Source organism: Cantharellus anzutake, assembly GCF_015039405.1.
Source record: "Cantharellus anzutake strain C23 chromosome Unknown EI90scaffold_10, whole genome shotgun sequence".
In the NCBI taxonomy this organism is placed as follows: Eukaryota; Fungi; Basidiomycota; class Agaricomycetes; order Cantharellales; family Hydnaceae; genus Cantharellus; species Cantharellus anzutake.
The window spans coordinates 923783-940180 of NW_024066960.1; the positions used below are offsets into that span (position 1 = coordinate 923783).

The 16398-nt window shown below is 50.1% G+C and overlaps 3 protein-coding genes across 3 annotated transcripts; 1 reads left to right on the forward strand and 2 right to left on the reverse strand.

Moving 5' to 3' along the window:
- The first annotated feature begins 87 nt into the window (after window positions 1-87).
- On the forward strand, window positions 88-2833 carry EI90DRAFT_2992207 (uncharacterized protein). Its single transcript, XM_039056130.1, has 4 exons — window positions 88-525; window positions 583-630; window positions 696-750; window positions 814-2833. Exons 1-4 carry the CDS (start codon window positions 454-456, stop codon window positions 2715-2717), a joined length of 2079 nt encoding a protein of 692 aa, XP_038919676.1. The 5' UTR covers window positions 88-453; the 3' UTR covers window positions 2718-2833.
- Window positions 2834-2984: 151 nt separating this feature from the next.
- EI90DRAFT_3044532 (uncharacterized protein) lies at window positions 2985-5051 on the reverse strand. The gene is made up of 7 exons (XM_039059342.1): window positions 5022-5051; window positions 4536-4958; window positions 4421-4480; window positions 4325-4360; window positions 4211-4266; window positions 3090-4152; window positions 2985-3069 (listed from the first exon to the last, which is right to left on the reverse strand). The coding sequence occupies exons 2-6, from the start codon at window positions 4640-4642 to the stop codon at window positions 3203-3205; spliced, it is 1209 nt and encodes a 402-aa protein (XP_038919677.1). The 5' UTR covers window positions 4643-4958; window positions 5022-5051; the 3' UTR covers window positions 2985-3069; window positions 3090-3202.
- Window positions 5052-5650: 599 nt separating this feature from the next.
- EI90DRAFT_3044538 (uncharacterized protein) lies at window positions 5651-6977 on the reverse strand (the record flags this gene model as incomplete). Its single annotated transcript, XM_039059343.1, has 4 exons — window positions 5651-5717; window positions 5770-5831; window positions 6016-6442; window positions 6493-6977. The coding sequence occupies 2 exons, from the start codon at window positions 6975-6977 to the stop codon at window positions 6016-6018; spliced, it is 912 nt and encodes a 303-aa protein (XP_038919678.1). The 3' UTR covers window positions 5651-5717; window positions 5770-5831.
- Window positions 6978-16398: the final 9421 nt, after the last annotated feature.

A 16398-nucleotide genomic window follows, 5' to 3' on the forward strand; every position in this document is an offset into this window, starting at 1 on the left:
TAAAACGCAAATTGACTTATGTATAGACGCGTAGCGATGAGGTCGTGACGCGCGGCGCTTGAGTCGGATGCAAACTTAGACCTGGCCCTGCTCGGCAACCGTACCCGCCTCTCCACCTATGGTCAGCATTCGTTGCGTTTTCCATGCTGCTCTGTATGGAGGGATTTGAACTGTCATAAATATGTTTCTTGTTAATTACTTGAGGCACAGTAGTCAGGGCGCTGAGACCGACACGGACACAAGGCGGGGTTCGTACCCCGGTCTTGAACCCGAGAAAGCTCTGCCTTTTCTCGTGGCTGATCGCCGTGTGCTCCTCGGCCCCGAAATTATATGCACAGCGTTATTGGACATTCCTGCAAATGGCAATCGCGACCTGGATCAGGGCAACCTATAAACTAGCTTCTTGGCCCACACCCATCCTCACTTTGCGTTCCCCTACGAATCCGGACGTGGATGAAGTATTTTATCTACGCCTGCACGGGACTGGCCGTTCTCGGTTTGGCACTCGCGACAAAGACGCACTATGTAGGCGAAGACTCGTAGAGCAACTCGTGTGCATTGCTGACCACCTGCTCCCTGAAGGTCGATGTCGGAGCTGATGGCCAACTTAGATATGATCCTCCTTATATTGTGCGTATCAGGTCACTGCGTCGCCACAGTGGTTGCACTTTCCTGACGCTCATCACCCACGGCAGCATGCGCACAACGGAGATATAGTAGAGTTCATATTCAAAGCCAAAAACCATACAGGTGCGATTTGTGCCGTTTCCTCTCTTCGAATTTCGTCTAATCGGTGTCGGTTGGCCATCTAAGCGACCCAATCTTCATTCGACTTCCCATGTTCGAGACTTACAAACCTGTATGGGCGGCACCCAGGGTTCGACTCAGGCTTCCAGCCCATAGACGCCAGCCATCCTGTCGATAAGACCGTTTCCTTTCACGTCCAGACGCAGGATCCATTATGGTTCTACTGCCGACAGACGGGTCACTGCGGAAAAGGCATGGTGTTCGCGATCAATCCTCCCAGCAGTGGAGATGAAACCTTCGATAATTTTAAGAAGAAGGCGCTTGCTACGGCTGGTGATGCAGGGGGTGGTTCCAAACTTGGAGTGACTGGGAATGTCATCGATGTTACCGTGGGCAAGGACGGTCAACTTAGCTATACCCCGCCTCATGTCCAAGCGAAAACCGGTGATGAGATTCGTTTTACTTTCGTCTCGAAGAATCATACGGCAACTCAGTCTTCTTTCGATCAACCTTGTTCGCCTCAAATCTCTCCCGACGGTCATACCATCACCGGATTTGACACCGGATTCCAGCCCGTCGCTAGTGGTTCCGCTCCTCGCCAAGCCTCCTTCATCATGCCCCAAACTGACAAACCTTTGTGGTTCTACTGCCGCCAGACTGGGCATTGTGCGAAAGGCATGGTCTTCGCCATTAACCCTCCTCCCTGGGGGGACCATTCGTTCGATGCTTTCAGGCAGAAGGCTATTGCGACGGGAGGTGCAAAAACAACTGCAAAGATCATCGATGTCACGGTGGGCAAAGATGGTCAGCTCGCTTACACACCACCTTCCGTCCACGCATCCCCCGGGGACCAGGTCCGATTCACCTTTGTTTCTAAAAATCACACCGCGTCGCAGTCTTCGTTCGATAGCCCTTGTTCTCCTCTCCAAGGAGGCTTCGACTCAGGTTTCCAATTCGTTGGAACGAGTAATCATCCCCTCCAATCGACTTTCACTGTACCTGAAGGCAACAATCCACTCTGGTTCTACTGTCGACAGAAGGTTCCCGTATCGCATTGTGGGAAGGGGATGGTTTTCGCGATCAATCCTCCGAGTAGCGGAAATACTTTTGATGCATTCAAGGCGAAGGCTATCGCGACTGAAGGCGGCGGAGGTGGAGGGAAGATGATCGATGTGACAGTAGGCAAAGACGGACAACTCACTTATACACCCCCCTACGTGAATGCCAAACCTGGCGACCAAGTTCGATTCACTTTCGTGTCCAAGAACCACACCGCGACGCAGTCGTCATTCGAAAATCCATGTTCTCCTTGGCAAGGAGGTTTCGACTCCGGTTTCAAATTTGTCGGAACCAGTAATAACTTCCTCCAATCGACTTTTACTGTACCTCAAGGTAATAATCCGCTTTGGTTCTATTGCCGACAGAAGGTACCGTCATCGCACTGCGCTGCTGGAATGGTATTTGCAGTGAATCCACCGTCTTATGGACATACCTTCCAGGCTTTCCAGCAGAAAGCCAAGGAGTCGGGAGCTGACGGGGGCGGTACAAAGACGGGTCTGCTGGGCGGAGCGCTGGGGGAGAATAACTCGACGAAATCTGGAGGTGATTGGGCGGAGCTCGAATCGCTTAAGAATACGCGAACCATCCTTTCCATCCTCCTCGGTGTGACGGGGTTACTGCTCGTTCTTGCGCTGGGCGCACTTGCCTTTTTCATGCGACGCTCCGGTCCGAGAAAGGGGGAGTATGTTCCAACCTCACTTGATGATAAGGACGTGCATTACGGCAGCATGTACGCGGCCCCGGACCTTACAGGAGGGAAGGTGCCCGGTGCACCTCCGGCCAGTGAACACGTTGGACCTCTCGGTTACAGCGATGAAGTGAAAGATCACGATCATGATGAAAGGAGTCGCATGGTCAGCCATTCGTCGCCCTACCGTGATCCATACGATGCGCCATCGGGGGCTATTTAAAAGCCAGGTTAAGAACTTTCCCTGCTTGTTCTTGGTTATCACATTTCGTCTGATTCCACACATAACTATATTTCAACATTGTATGTTAATTGCTTAGTTCCAAGTATATACGTGACACATAAGTTAATTCATCTATACGTTGCTGGGATGTTTGCCTTCAATTAAGCCGTACTACGGTTTTCATTATCTTATTTAGCCTGTCACTTGGCGAGACAACTCGATAGCGAAATAGCGGTGCGCTACATATTCAAAACATTTTATGAAACAGCTAGTACTATAGTGCTACAAAGTTATAAGAAATTAACATTGTCTGATCTTATTGGTACGATCGATCATGATTCCAGCAACAAGTACGAAGTATCATGAAAAACTCTACACAACTGATATCCAAGAGAATACTTCGCTCTATGCTTAACTTTTAAGAGGTACTTTTCGAGAGATCCTTGCGCGGCAACGGGAAATGAATGTTGCGGTGACGCTGAGGTTCAATCCCCACGCTTTCGCTTGCACGGCTTCTTCCGTGGGGGAGCGTAATCATCACTATCGAGAGTTGGAGAGGCGTGGGGGCGTTTGGCAGTCTGTCCATCGATCGCTATAGGGTGCAGCGGCCATGGTGTAAATTCTGGAGGGGGAAGAGCCTCGCCTCTCCCGTTACAATGGCCGGGAGGGTGGCGATCTTTGGCCCGATCCCGTCCTATCGGCGTGTCGCACGATGGACAGATGAAATGGCCCCACCAGGAAGGGGCGAAAGATTCAAGCCGAGCCATTAACCTAGGGTAACGCACCTCTCCTCCCTCGATCGTAAAGATGATTGGTCCATTCGTTCGGTCTTCGCCGTACACCGAGTGGAAAGCCCTTATCTCGCTGTACTCTTCGCGGGTTGGCTCGAACCATCGTTCATCATGATGCTCCTCAAAACGAAATCGGAGAGTTGTGAAAAATAGGAGTGCAATGATGTCAATGTGATGACCTTTCGCAATATATGAGATCACATCGTTCTTGAGGTGCACCTGCTGGAGATGCCTCCACCAATCGTTTTCCTTCGACGACGACGTTGATCTCGATTTATGGAAATCATCAGAACATAAGGGGCATGGTCGGCGTTCGTTTGAGCTTATTCCCATAACCTTTTTGGATCTCGCATCTCTTTTAACACCATAGGCATATAGCGCTCGAGGAATGGAAGGCAGGTCGGAGAAAGTTGGCGAAGGACCGTTCAGCATGTTGTCTGGAGGAGTTGACGAACTGGAGGGAATTGGGAGGCTCGCGTCTGAACGCTCATAGGATGTCACTGGGGTCTTTTGGGTCCCTTGGGACAATGGAATGGGCGCGGGCACGGAGCATGACAGCTCATACCAAGGATCTGGCTCACCCTCAGCATCACGGTCTTCAAGGTATTCTGGTTGTGTGTTTTGCACCAGACCGGAACTGCTGCCTAAGGGGGTGGAGAGCATTGACAATGATTCGTGACTGTCATCCCAAGAGCCTCCTACCTTCGTTTTGTTCCATCGACATCGCGCCTGAGAATAAATATAGTGCATCCGGTAGTCTGGTAACAACGAAATTTAGCACACAGCTCCGTGCAGATGAAGGCATTTCTTGCGTACATTGTATTGGAGTAAAAGTCCCAAAGAGTAGGTGGACTAATGTTGTAACGCACTTAAGAGTTGGCTACGACGAAACAAGGACGGTTTCTGGCTTACTATTCTGATTGCTCTGGGATGATGATATCTTCGTATTTTGGGAAAAGGAGGCCGTGTGTCCTATCCAGAAGTAACTCAGCAAGCCATCGTTTTTTTGAGCGATGAACTCCCATACGTGTCAGGCAATGGAGGAGGAATGGTGGAGTTGGCCATGCCGAGGTCTTCTCCGAAAACAAATGTGTCCTCCGCCCCTCGAAAGAAATCGAAAAATTGCTCAAACATGTCGAAGTTTAGGGTGATGAGGGTTGCCTCAGTGGTGGGTCGGAGTTTTTAAGATGTTCGCAAAGCCCGGCAAGTGGTCTACCTGCCTTCGATATAAACAAATGGCCCTTCGAACAAAAGGCTCCCAAAGCATGCATCCTGAATCCAGGGAGTAAGGGGTGTTCCGGCGATCCGCTTGCAAAGCGTTTCATCAACGTCAATTTAGGTGACCCTTGAGGTCCACTGTTAGGGCATCAAATAACTTGGTTGCCAATGAATAGGAGTCTCTTGGGTAGGAATCTGACAAGGCCAGAGACAAAGTACTTAGGGAGCAAATCTGGGAAGTACAATTCAGCGGAATTATAGTCACCAGGGACTTAATCCATTATTCTCACTCGACAATTGTATATTGTGACAGAAGTGAGTAATTGTACAAGGGCCGATGTTGCGAATGTCTAATCTCAGGGATTGTGACTGTCAGGGGTGCCGCCTAAGTTATGGGGCCAAATATTTCCCGATCACCGATCGCAGGAAATTGCTGCGTCCAATTAAATCCCCAGGGGCCAGATGATACAGTTCAAAACGCAAGAGAGCGCATTTCGGGAGAGCAGAGTCTTCCCAGAACGAGGTGCCCACAGAGGGTAGGGATATTAAACATTCCGGCCGAAAAAGCCACCTAGGGGAGGGGACCATCCTTAAAGCACGGATAGGTGCTTTGAGCAGCCGTCCTCCCGAGGGCGCTTTGAGCGCTTGCGCTAGTCACATGACTTCATCCCTGGAAGAATCCAGGCCCGCTCGTTGAGGTTCCATCAAGGATTCCTCCTATTGTGTGTAGCTCTCTTTGACATCCATCCTCATCTCCCTGCATCTTGTATCTTTCATCAACCCAATCTCGGTACCTGTGTGAAGCTGCCTGCGCAACTGCTATGCCAAGAGACCTTATCCTAACACAAGATGGCATTGGGAGCCAACTCCAAAGAGCAACAGGCACTGCGGAAATGCACTGCGTGGGACGCGCCCTTGGTCAACATCGTGACACGGGTGTGCCCAAAATGCTTCAATACCGCTGAAGGTATCGTGGTGACAGCGAGCTTCTGTGAGGACAATGTATTCTTTCGTCAGAACTTGTCTTATCAGAGATCTTGAAGCGCTTCCCGCTGGAGACAAGTTATACGACGTGAAATCCTGTGATCAGAGACAGTGCATCAGTCGTCAGCAGCCATAACAACTTCAAAAGGAAATCGCGAGTCAGTGTCACAGCTGTCTGAATGTCCATAGCCGTGCTTGGCGGGATCATGGGGAAGAACAAGGCAAAATCTGTACTCACCCGCGACGGAGAACAGCAATAGAAATAGAAATATCGCTCACACAGCAGCTCATCGGGTTCCTACGTCCTAACGCTGCTCCCCAACCCCAGCTTTTTCCGCAGCTAATGACTCGTCGTATAATTTCTCCACACTTTCTACACCAAAGCCTCGGAAGGATGTCTCGAGTCCCGCAAAAGGCATCTCACTAAAAGGCTCATTGATGTTTGTGTCGTAATAATCTACACGTAAGTGGGGTTTGTGAGTCAAGATGCGTTCGATCCAGTTTGCTGCCACCATAGTCTGAGCGTCGTCAAGCGGCCGGCCATCATAACTGATCCGGAAGTACGATAGCCGTTCGAAAGCTCCCTGCCGCCCTCTGCCAGGTAGAATGAGGACACCTCCAATAAAATCAAGTAATTTGTTGAGCGCCTCGCAGGTTGTCTGGCACTCTAACATGACAACATTCATGCATATGAAGATCATTGTGAGGGCAGGGATGGCGCTCAGAAAAGTACTGGCTGATACCGAGAGAGTGCAGAGAGGTGGTCCATCTCCATCTGTGACCAATGCGGTGGGCGCGGTGTCAGGTCATGAGGATGGCGATCTGTTTGAAGAGAGAGGTGGCGAAGCGAAGGGCAAGATAAACATTCAAAGAAAAACCTGTGTGAAGAGGAGCCAAGTTCGACGCTGGTGAGTGCTAGCAGTGTCACAGGGGTGAGGGCGACGTATTGGTGATGGCATGTGAGCAAAAATCTATCCCCTAATCCCGAGTGTTTAATATTGATGGTGTTATTGAAGAACCCGGTACACGCATACAAGGAGTCTACCATGCCATCGAGCGTGCAAGTGCGAATTGAATATGCCATAGACTTGCGGAACTCTGAAAGAGCGCTCAGTTCATTGATTGGTGTTCGGATTTCCAATGTGTCAAGCCGAACTTCAGGATCATCCTCTTCAAAGAGATGACCGTCCCAACAGTGGTCGACGCCAAACACCTTCAGCTTCTTCAAATTCCGGAGCTTCCCGGGAAGAGGGAAAATAGCGTTCATGCATTCTTGTCGTGACGTGAGCAGGGTGAAATCTCGCATGTCTCTAACGCAGGACCAATAGCTTCCTGGAATGTGGATACAGGGATCTGGTCCCCCGGGAAGGGGGGTGGGAGGCAAATAAAAATGGTTGTCTTCTTCTTTGCACGCTGAAAAAACAGCTTGGCGATATTGAGCGAATTGAGGCAACTCGCTTTATCAGTGCGGCCTGGCATGATGAAGATCTGAAACCACAACGCAGGAGTTTCAATTGCCGCATTACGGAGCCTAATGGATACCGATGTGACAGTCAAGAAGGGACCTCAGCAGTCTCTTCCAACTGTACGGCATAAGGTGTCACAGCAGCAGGTAAGAATCATGGAGACAAGCTCGATGCTGAGCTTATATAGGGGGAGTGACGAGTTAGGGCTGCTGCATCTAGCAGACGCGAAGGTGTTCATATTCCGCACAGCTGCAACCTTCCCGCGGAGTTAGCCGAGTATCAGGCCATCAAATGCATTTCTTGATCACGAATCTGTCCAGAATTTGGTTCCCGATTTTGAATTGTTATCTGGCTTCTACAAAAGTTTCGACCAGTACAGTTTGGCAGATAGACTGAAAGGCTTCTCCCCGGAGTTCCGGATGTTGCTCTGATACGCAGCACCCCCCATGAAGATCAGCTCTGGGCCCGGAGGTTTACTCGGACCCCCCTGGCACATCTTCGATCTCCATTTCTTCAAATTCTTGTTGGTTTCTTTCGTTTCCCAGTCAATTACTGCTTGGCGCTTCAGTCACTATTAGGCATAGACGACCTTCTTGCACTGGCCTATTGCAATACATGTTTCGTCGCATTTTGCTACAAGTTTCTTTTTCCGGTCATAATGCTACGCACCACAATCCTCAGAAGTGTGCATGCTGTCCTCTTACATTGACTGGAACATCACCGAAACTTGGACACGCGTCGATCTTGCGTTTCCCTGAAGGATCGTCGTGAGGTGCTCGCGTTTCGTCAGACGCAGCCTCAAATCTGATCCTTGTATTCTTCTCATTGTCTTGAACCAATTCACGCCGAAAACCATCCTCGTACCTTTCTGCTATAAAGTTGACGCGTTGGTCTGATGGACCACGGTCCCTCACTCCTGATGAGCTGGGGGAGGTGGAAAATCGTAGCACAGACACCTGGGTGCCGTATTCAAAGTCATAATTCATCAACTACCTTAGCGAAAGCCTGAGCTGATCGCTTGACAGTGCGGACTGGAGATGCGAGCTAATCCCCACAGTAACAACTCTTCCCCCGCAGACTAGGGTATCGGCCTGAATCGCTACCCTGTACCACCCACTTTCTGGCCGGGTCGCCTTTACTGCTGTCCCTGAAACGAGAACAGGATTTCGTTGCTAGATTCAATTTCACCATAGTGTCATCGAACAGTTTTGAGGGATTTTTCCACTTCTTGTCAACCCAGACAAACACGGCATGAGAACAGTCTTAGGGACGCTAATCGGGATGTGCACCTGTCTCAGGAGTTGATATGCGTTCCGACGTTTTGCCATATTACAGCGTGTTCATCTGGCGTCAACATTAACTCTGAAGCAACTTCTCCGTTGGGTTACATCAGAAGGTCGTGGGGTAGCCTCACAAACCTTTATAACAAGTATGGAACGCTCTTGTTCCTCTCGTCATGTATCCGTCCCATGTCGACTCTTGATAATGTTGTATACCTGCATTTCTGGGCTTACTTACTTCCGTATCAACGCGCCAAGGACAATTCCTACTGCCAAGAAGCAAAATTCTTCCACCACTCAGGATTCTACTAATCAGCAGGATACTTTCACCTTCATCCTGTCATGGCTCATATTCATTTAAACCATCTGTTCACCCGCTCCCCTGTTGTAACTTCTGCCATAGCCGCCCCTCGGTGCTGGTTCTCCACTCATGTACCATGCTAAACCAGTCTTGCGTTCATATTCGTCCGCCCACACACGATGCAATCTCCGTCCTAGAGGTGTGTGTTTGACACGAATTGTGGCAACTGTCCTTGAATGACGGAGTGGTGGCTACAGGCTCCTTCTACTGGTTACTTTCCATAAACGGTTCAATTACGCTACATTTCATCATACTGCGTGCTCATCGTAATTATTGTAGATGTTGATTACAGATAATTTTACGCGTAGTGATGCACAAATTTAGTTCTCCATGGGACACGGAACCAGTGTGGAAAGAGTCAGACTCAACAAGCTTATGCGGATACACTAGATAACTCGGCTGATATCAACGACAATTAAAGGTTTCATTCGACCCTGGAGCAGAAACCGAGTCCCATCCCTGCTGGACCTAGGATGATAGAGGTAGGTACATACAAAGTCTCATATGGCGCTCAACTACCATGTCGGCCTACCAGCACTCGATCGCCATACCAGGCTACCGGCACACGCGCACTGCTGGCGAACAGTTTACAGGCGCAGTTTTTGGGAGTCCGAGCACCCATCCACTATTAGACCATATGTCCGACCTTTGGAAACCTTTATCCCGGTAATCGCATCCCTCTTCCTGCTGCAGATGAATGGGCTTCGGCGGGGCTTTTTTGCGTTTGGTGGGAGGTCGTAAAATGAACGCCTGATCCAGGACTCATCTAAGTCGTGCTCTTGGTCTGTTGGACCATGCTGCCCCTCGAAGGAAGAATGAGTTGAGAGAATATGGGTTTAGGGACGGAGTATGAGAGAGGGGGCTCAATTCCAGGATTGAGAGTCCATGTTGAAAAACGTGTAACGCGATAGTGTGCGATGAGATCGCGCGACTGGGTTGACCAGGTGAGGGCGTTGGCCCCGTCGAAAACGCCAATATGTCGTGCTCCGGGCGAGAAACTGATCGTGTGACGATGAGTGATCACTGAACAACTATCCTGGGGGACGGTGGGAACATAAGGAGAGGCAAGCGGTCGAATATATCAAACATGAGTGCCGTTCCCTGCCAACATCTTGTGGAACTCGTGCCATTAACGATCCATCATCTGAAACCATAGTAACAGCTTGGTAGCGCCCACCGGCCAGCGAGAGTGCCAAGTCTGATAGGCTTCATATCATGGTCAAGACGGTCATGCTTCCTTGGTATTCCCGGTAGCAATTCGGTGCTTGCCATGGATGAACCTGACCCATGCTAAATGACAAAGTGGATCGCGATCGAACCGAGTGACCGTTCGGTGTTGATCAATGTCGGCGATCTCAACTAGCCCGCGGCCCACTTCCGCCTGTTACCGGACATGCGCAAGAGACAGGAGCGAATAAAATTTGCAACGCAACCCATCCCCGAGGTTCATGAACAGTCGAATGTTCTCCAATTGCGTGTCGAAAAAACTATGATAATTAACGGTGTAGAAGATGCAGGAATTATTTGGCGATTGCAATCGAGCCAACGTGGGATCTTACCGAGGAAGTAGTTATCCTATCTCGTAAGGTTTCGGACTTATGTAAAGAAGCTTCGGGGGTGATAGGTGGTTCTTGGGTTGGACTGCGGCGTGGTTGACAATCCTTTAGTAGAGGCTGGGATCCTGCCTATTGACAGTCGTTTGTATTTGTAAAGTGAGTTTTCGGCTTGTTGCATACGATCATGACTCGTGACAAGGAAATCAACCTGGGCTGCAGTTCGATTGCTTTGAGTGCCCCGACAGTTTAATCGAGCTGGATCCGAAGATTGTTGGTCACTGGGAATTAGGTAATGTACTTTGGAACAGAGCCAGGCGTGTTACTCAGTCCCTCCATTCTGACCCACTTGTTCAAGTGAAGGCTCATCCTCGCTGTAGGGGTGATCTTATATTCTACTTCGACATCATCGTTCCGTGGTGAGCCCATAGACAAAGTTTTCGGTAGCGAGGTTCGGCGGTGTGTTCAAATTCAGTACAACCGACCGAGGTCCACACTTAGAGCCCTGATCTGGGAATGAGCATTCAAATTCGCTCGCCAGTGTTAGGGCACCATTGCAAAACCACTTAGGTGCTTCGTTCGGGTCACAGTGACACGATAAGGTCGTTAACCGCCGTGGTAATGCCAAATACTCCCATTCCGCTATGTTCTTGTTACTTCCGGGGTGCATCACCATAAACATGCAATAGTCCATCTGCTCCTGGTGCTGGCCTTCCTGCAGGATCCAAGGATCTTCGTTCCTGTTGCCGGACTTTGCGTCAAATCTCACCTAGAGCTGAACCAAGATAGATGGGTGTCAGCAACGATTTCTCAGTTGATTCTGCATAAGAGGATGGAATCTGCCGCAAGACTTTCCAATAAGTGCGCAATGGGATGAATTGCGCCTTGCGGCAATCTCATGGCTGTGAACTGCGCAGCCTCTACTTGAGTGTTCACCACCCACTGCGCGGCCGACCTTTTCTCCCTATCCTTTTTTTTTTTTTTTTTTTTTTTTTTGGTGGAACCCCAGTAGCTTTCGCGATACATGGTCATGTGTTTGGGGTTTGTGTAGGGAGATAGGATCCCATAGAGTGGTCTGTGCCGGTCTGCCACCGCGGGGAAATGCGTTGCGCACTGGCCGGTTATCGGCGCTGTGTGGGACTCCCGGCCCCGGTCATGGGGGGTCCGGTATACCCACTAAAACCCCGGGGCTGTTAAGCCAGTTGTCCGGCAGTTTCCCTTCTTCATGGAGGTTCCCGCTCCAGGTGAGCAGGACTAGCTTGGCCGGCAGGGCCTTTCGGCCGTATTTCTTACGATTTGTCAGGGCAATATCTTGTTGGAGTTTGTCGTTGAGACCGGCTCGGAGGGCGTTTCTGATTTCGCTCGGAGTGGTTCGCGGGTGGTCGGGGTCAATGACTCTCCGGCATCTGGCCTTCCAGATTTGCCACGCGCACTCGGGGATTACTATTTGGTACAGTCTGGTTTCTCCTTTACTCGGGTTTCCTTTACTGTTCATTATCTTAGTGATCGGGGCGGCCATCACATGTGAAGTGTCTAACGTTGGGGGCCATGCAATTTTCCTTCGGTGGCACATTTTCTTGGCAGTCGACCACACCCATTCGCTATGATTGAGGGGGCACTCAAATAGAATGTGAGTCATTGTTTCAGTTTGTTGGCATTGGTTGCACTCTCCCCGGTGTTCGAAGCCTGGGATTTTCTTCCAGTACTCACCGATCTTGAGGCAGCCGTGGGTTAGCTTCCAAAGGAAGTTTCGGATCTCAGGGGAGATTTCTTTGCGGGTTTTCCCCAGGCATTCCCAGATTCTCTCTTGTGAGGGGGAGGCATTGCCCAGGTTCTCCAGGGTTGACTGGATCTTAGCGATGTTGTTAGACGTTGTTGTTCTAACATCGAGTTTCTTAGTTAACCTGGTTCTGCGGATCAGTCTCGTTGCTGTAGATTGGTTCAGGGCGTAGAGGCGGGCTCCGCTCGGTATGTGGGGGAGGGGGGGCATGACGGGTGGGAGAGGATCCGGATCTAGGAGGACGCCTGTTGCGGCCAGGTTGTCCGCTTCTTCGTTTCCGTGGATTCCTGCGTGGCCCTTTAGCCATTCGAATGAAGTTGGGGTGAGTCTGGATCTTAGGGCGCTTACGGCCAGTTTAATGATGTATTGGTTTTTTATGTAGGCGTAATCCGAGTCTTCGTGGGATTCAAGGTTGTCACAGAGGGTGTTGATGCACCACTCCGAGTCGGACTTGATGTGGAGGTTCGATGATAGGGGTGTGGAGGTGGCAGCATGGTGTATGGCAAGTATTTCCGCTGTGTTGTTGGATTGTGGGTAGCGTGGGTTGACTCTTTTGCTAATGTTCCAGGGGTTGTTTGGGCCGTACCATACTCCAAAGCCGGCTTTCGCGTTAGTGTCTCCATTTTGAGGACAGGATCCATCCGTGAATGCCACCACATTGCTGGTTTGTTGGGATTGGGGGGTCAGGTCCCTTGGGGTTTCCGGGGGGGTTCTGCCGAATACTCTGTAGTGGTGGTGGAGTGGGGAACATAATTGGGGGGATGGGAGGAAGATTTTGATGTCGTTTGGGTTTCCAATGGCATGTTGCCTGGCTGTTTCCTCAGGGGGGCGGTCCGGTAGGGGAAGAAGGTGCGAGTCGCTGTATGGGCTGTAATGGAGGTCGAGGTTCGTGGCAATTTTCATTGCCGTTTGGTAACATCCTTCCGGGTTTTTACAGCCAGCCAGTCTGTAGGTCGTGCAGGGGGGGCAGGGGCACTTTCTTTTTGTGGGGTCATGGGCCGGGTTTTCTTGGTGGTCGACTTGGGCGACAAGGTCACCGACGTGTTTGCAACTATGGGACGCTCTTAGGCAGGATGCCGTTTTTGAGCGGTCGCTGATTCTCAGGTTGTTTTCAAGACCCGGGTGGGCCCAGGCTGGTAGGTTAAGCTTTGTGCTAAGATCAATTGTCGGGTTCTCCAATCTGAGGTTGTATTTAGCTCCGACGTTCAAGGTGTTTCGGAGTTCAGCTGGGATATTCCTATGATGGGTTCGGGCGTTGAGGAAGGGTTTTTGGGTGAAGATGTTTGTGATGAAGGGGTGTGCCGGGTCTTGGGGCAGTTGGTTTTTTGGGAGAACGGCTAGTAGGATGGCTTCGGCGGCGTCTGAGGCCGGGGGCCTATTGGGGGATCTATCGAGGATTTTTTGGAGTTTGATGAGGTGGATCGCCTCGTTTCTGTCTCGTAAGTTCAGGACATTTTTTCCGCCTTGGGCTTTTGGTCTGTTTAGCTGGTCCATGCTCATAGGGGGGGGGAGTCGGAGTTCCAAATAAACTCACGTATTCTTCTGTTTAGGCATTTTTCCACGTCTTTTGGCATTCCTTGGGCACGGGTATGGAACTGGGTCATTCCACCGATGGTCATTTGGGCGATCAGGCGTCTGCCTTCGAGGGAGGGGTGGGTTCTGTTCCATTGGGTAAGCGACTTTTCAATGTTTGTTGTGATTGAGGGCCAGGGGTCTTTATGACTGGGCTTGTTCCCGCATTGGGCCCCTAAGTATTTCATTGTTTGTCCGTCTTTTAGAATGGTTATCGATTCATTTAGGCTAACATCGGAGGAGGGATTAATAGTTCTCTCGTTATGTACCCTCTCGCGGTATTCCGGTGAGCCGACAGGGAGGACGATGGTTTTTTCTTGGTTGAATTTGGCCCCTGATGCGATGCACCAGCAGTTTAGAGTTGAGAGTAGGGTATTCAGGTCATCGTCCTTGGCAAGGAAGACAGCGGCATCGTCAGCGAAGAGGGATATTATAACTCTCTGTGAGAGAGTGGGGGTGTTGATCTCTAGGCCTCGGAGGGATGGGGATTCTCTGAGGGCGATTGATAGAGGTTCTATGGCGATATTGAAGAGGAGGCAGGACAGGGGGTCGCCTTGGCGGACCCCTCTTGTTATTGGGAATTCATGGCTGATCATGCCGTTTAGGATTACTTTTGTTTTAGCATCGGTGTAGAGATTTTTGATTGTCAATATGAGGTTAGGGGGGATTCCCATGGACTCCATGGCTCTCCAGAGGTAATCGTGCCGAATGCGGTCATATGCCTTCTCTTGGTCGAGGGCGATAATTGCACCATCTTGTCCGGTTAATTCACATAAGTCGGTCATACGGTTGACAAGATCTATTTGGTCGAAAATACTGCGGCCTTTGATGAAGGCCGCTTGGCATTTATGGACCAGGAGGGGGGCTATGGGGGATAGTTTGTTCATAATGGCTGTTGTGATGATTTTGTACTCCGCGTTTAGCACGGTTATAGGTCTGTAATTCTCAATTTCTCTTTTATCTTTTTTTTTGTAGAGTGGGCAGAGCCACCCTTCTGAGATAAGTGGGCAGGAGATGCCGTTCATTTCAATATCATTGGCTAGGTAGGTTAGGAGTTTTACTATATGTAAACCGCGATTCTCATTCCTTCCTTCCTTCCACCTCGTGTTTAGGTTTTTGAATAACTCGGTGGGTATGCCGTTGAGGCCAGGGGACTTTCCTAGGGGAGACTGGTTTAGGGCTTTCTCTATGTCCGCAAGGCTTAGTGGGGTGGCCAGGTCCGCAAGGGCTTCTGGTGGGACGTGGTTCCGGATCTTGTTTATGGAGTTTGTAATGTGGGTCTCCCTCTCCTCTTGGTGGGTAGACAGGTCTCTGTACTGGACGGAGTTGTAGTGGTTGGCCGCTATGTTTGACATCTCGGTTGAGTCAGTTGTGTAGGCAGGGGGGCTGGACTCTGGGATTCTCAGCTCGGGTATTGTGTCGCGGGGTTTGTTTTCCTTTCCCCATCTACACCAGTATTTGTTGGTTGTTTCACTTAGGATTCTTTTATTTGCTCCGGTGCGCGCTTTCGATTTGGCTAGTTTTAGTTTCTCTATTTCATTGATTCTTTTTGTTAGGTTTTGGACTTGGACTTGGGTCATTTCAACAAGGGTCTCGTCCGCGGATGTTAGTCTCAACATGGCTCTGTCACGTCTGTGTGTGAGGCGCCTCATCTCGGAGTTGAGTTTGCCGGCTTTTACTTTTGCGGTTTTCCTGGCTAGGTGGGTCACGGCAGATACAAATTCAATGAAGGTGTTTTGTACATTATTGTTTCTGATCATTTTTTTGAGGGTCTCATTGCCAATGGCTTCGACTTCCTTTAGGAAGCTTTGGTCATTGGTTAGGTATAGAGGGATGGCCCATCGCCCTTTCCCGATTGCAGTTGCGCGGTCATCCCTTAACTCAACCGAGACAAGTTGGTGGTCAGCTGTAGGTAGGCCGGGATTTGTTATTTCCCATGTGTAGGCTCTATTTCTTATGATATCATTTGCGTATATTCTGTCTAGTCTGGAGAGGGACGCCCCTGTAGCATGGCCGAAGGTGAAGTTTCTTTCAGGGGCTGGGTGTGACTCTCTCCATCCGTCCGTGAGGCTGTTATGAGAAGTGAGGTCACGGAGGGCGGTCACAGTGGGTTCTGGGTCGGGGTGAGGGGGAAGTCTGTCCATGGCTTCTTCTACCATATTGAAGTCCCCGAGCATAATGTCTATAGGGGTACTGTTAAGTTCCTGGCGGATGTCCTTCCAGAATCGGGAGTTGGCGTTCTGGGGGTTGGGGGCATATATAGCTAGGATTTTGATGGGGATATTTGGTGGCCATTCTATTTCTATGAGGAGAGCGCGGCCCGGGATGATGTCCTTTACTGATCTGGGACAAGTTTTTATTATACTTTTGTTAATGATTATTGCTACTCCGCCCGCGCGGGTGTGTTCTGGGTTGTAGGAGTGGAAGATTGACCACTCAGCACTATAAATATTGTTTAGGTGGTTTTGCTGTAGCTGGTCGGAGTGTGTTTCTGAGAGGCACATGATCCCAAATCTCTCCTGTTTCATTTTTCGTGTGATTGTTGTCCATTTGTACTTGGTAGTGGGGCTGTTGGCACCCTTGATGTTTAGAGCACCTATTTTTAAGCTAGGGGGGTGGTTTTGGGGGGTGGGGTCGCCACCCCTCAGACGGAGGACTTTATTTTTCTTTTTATTG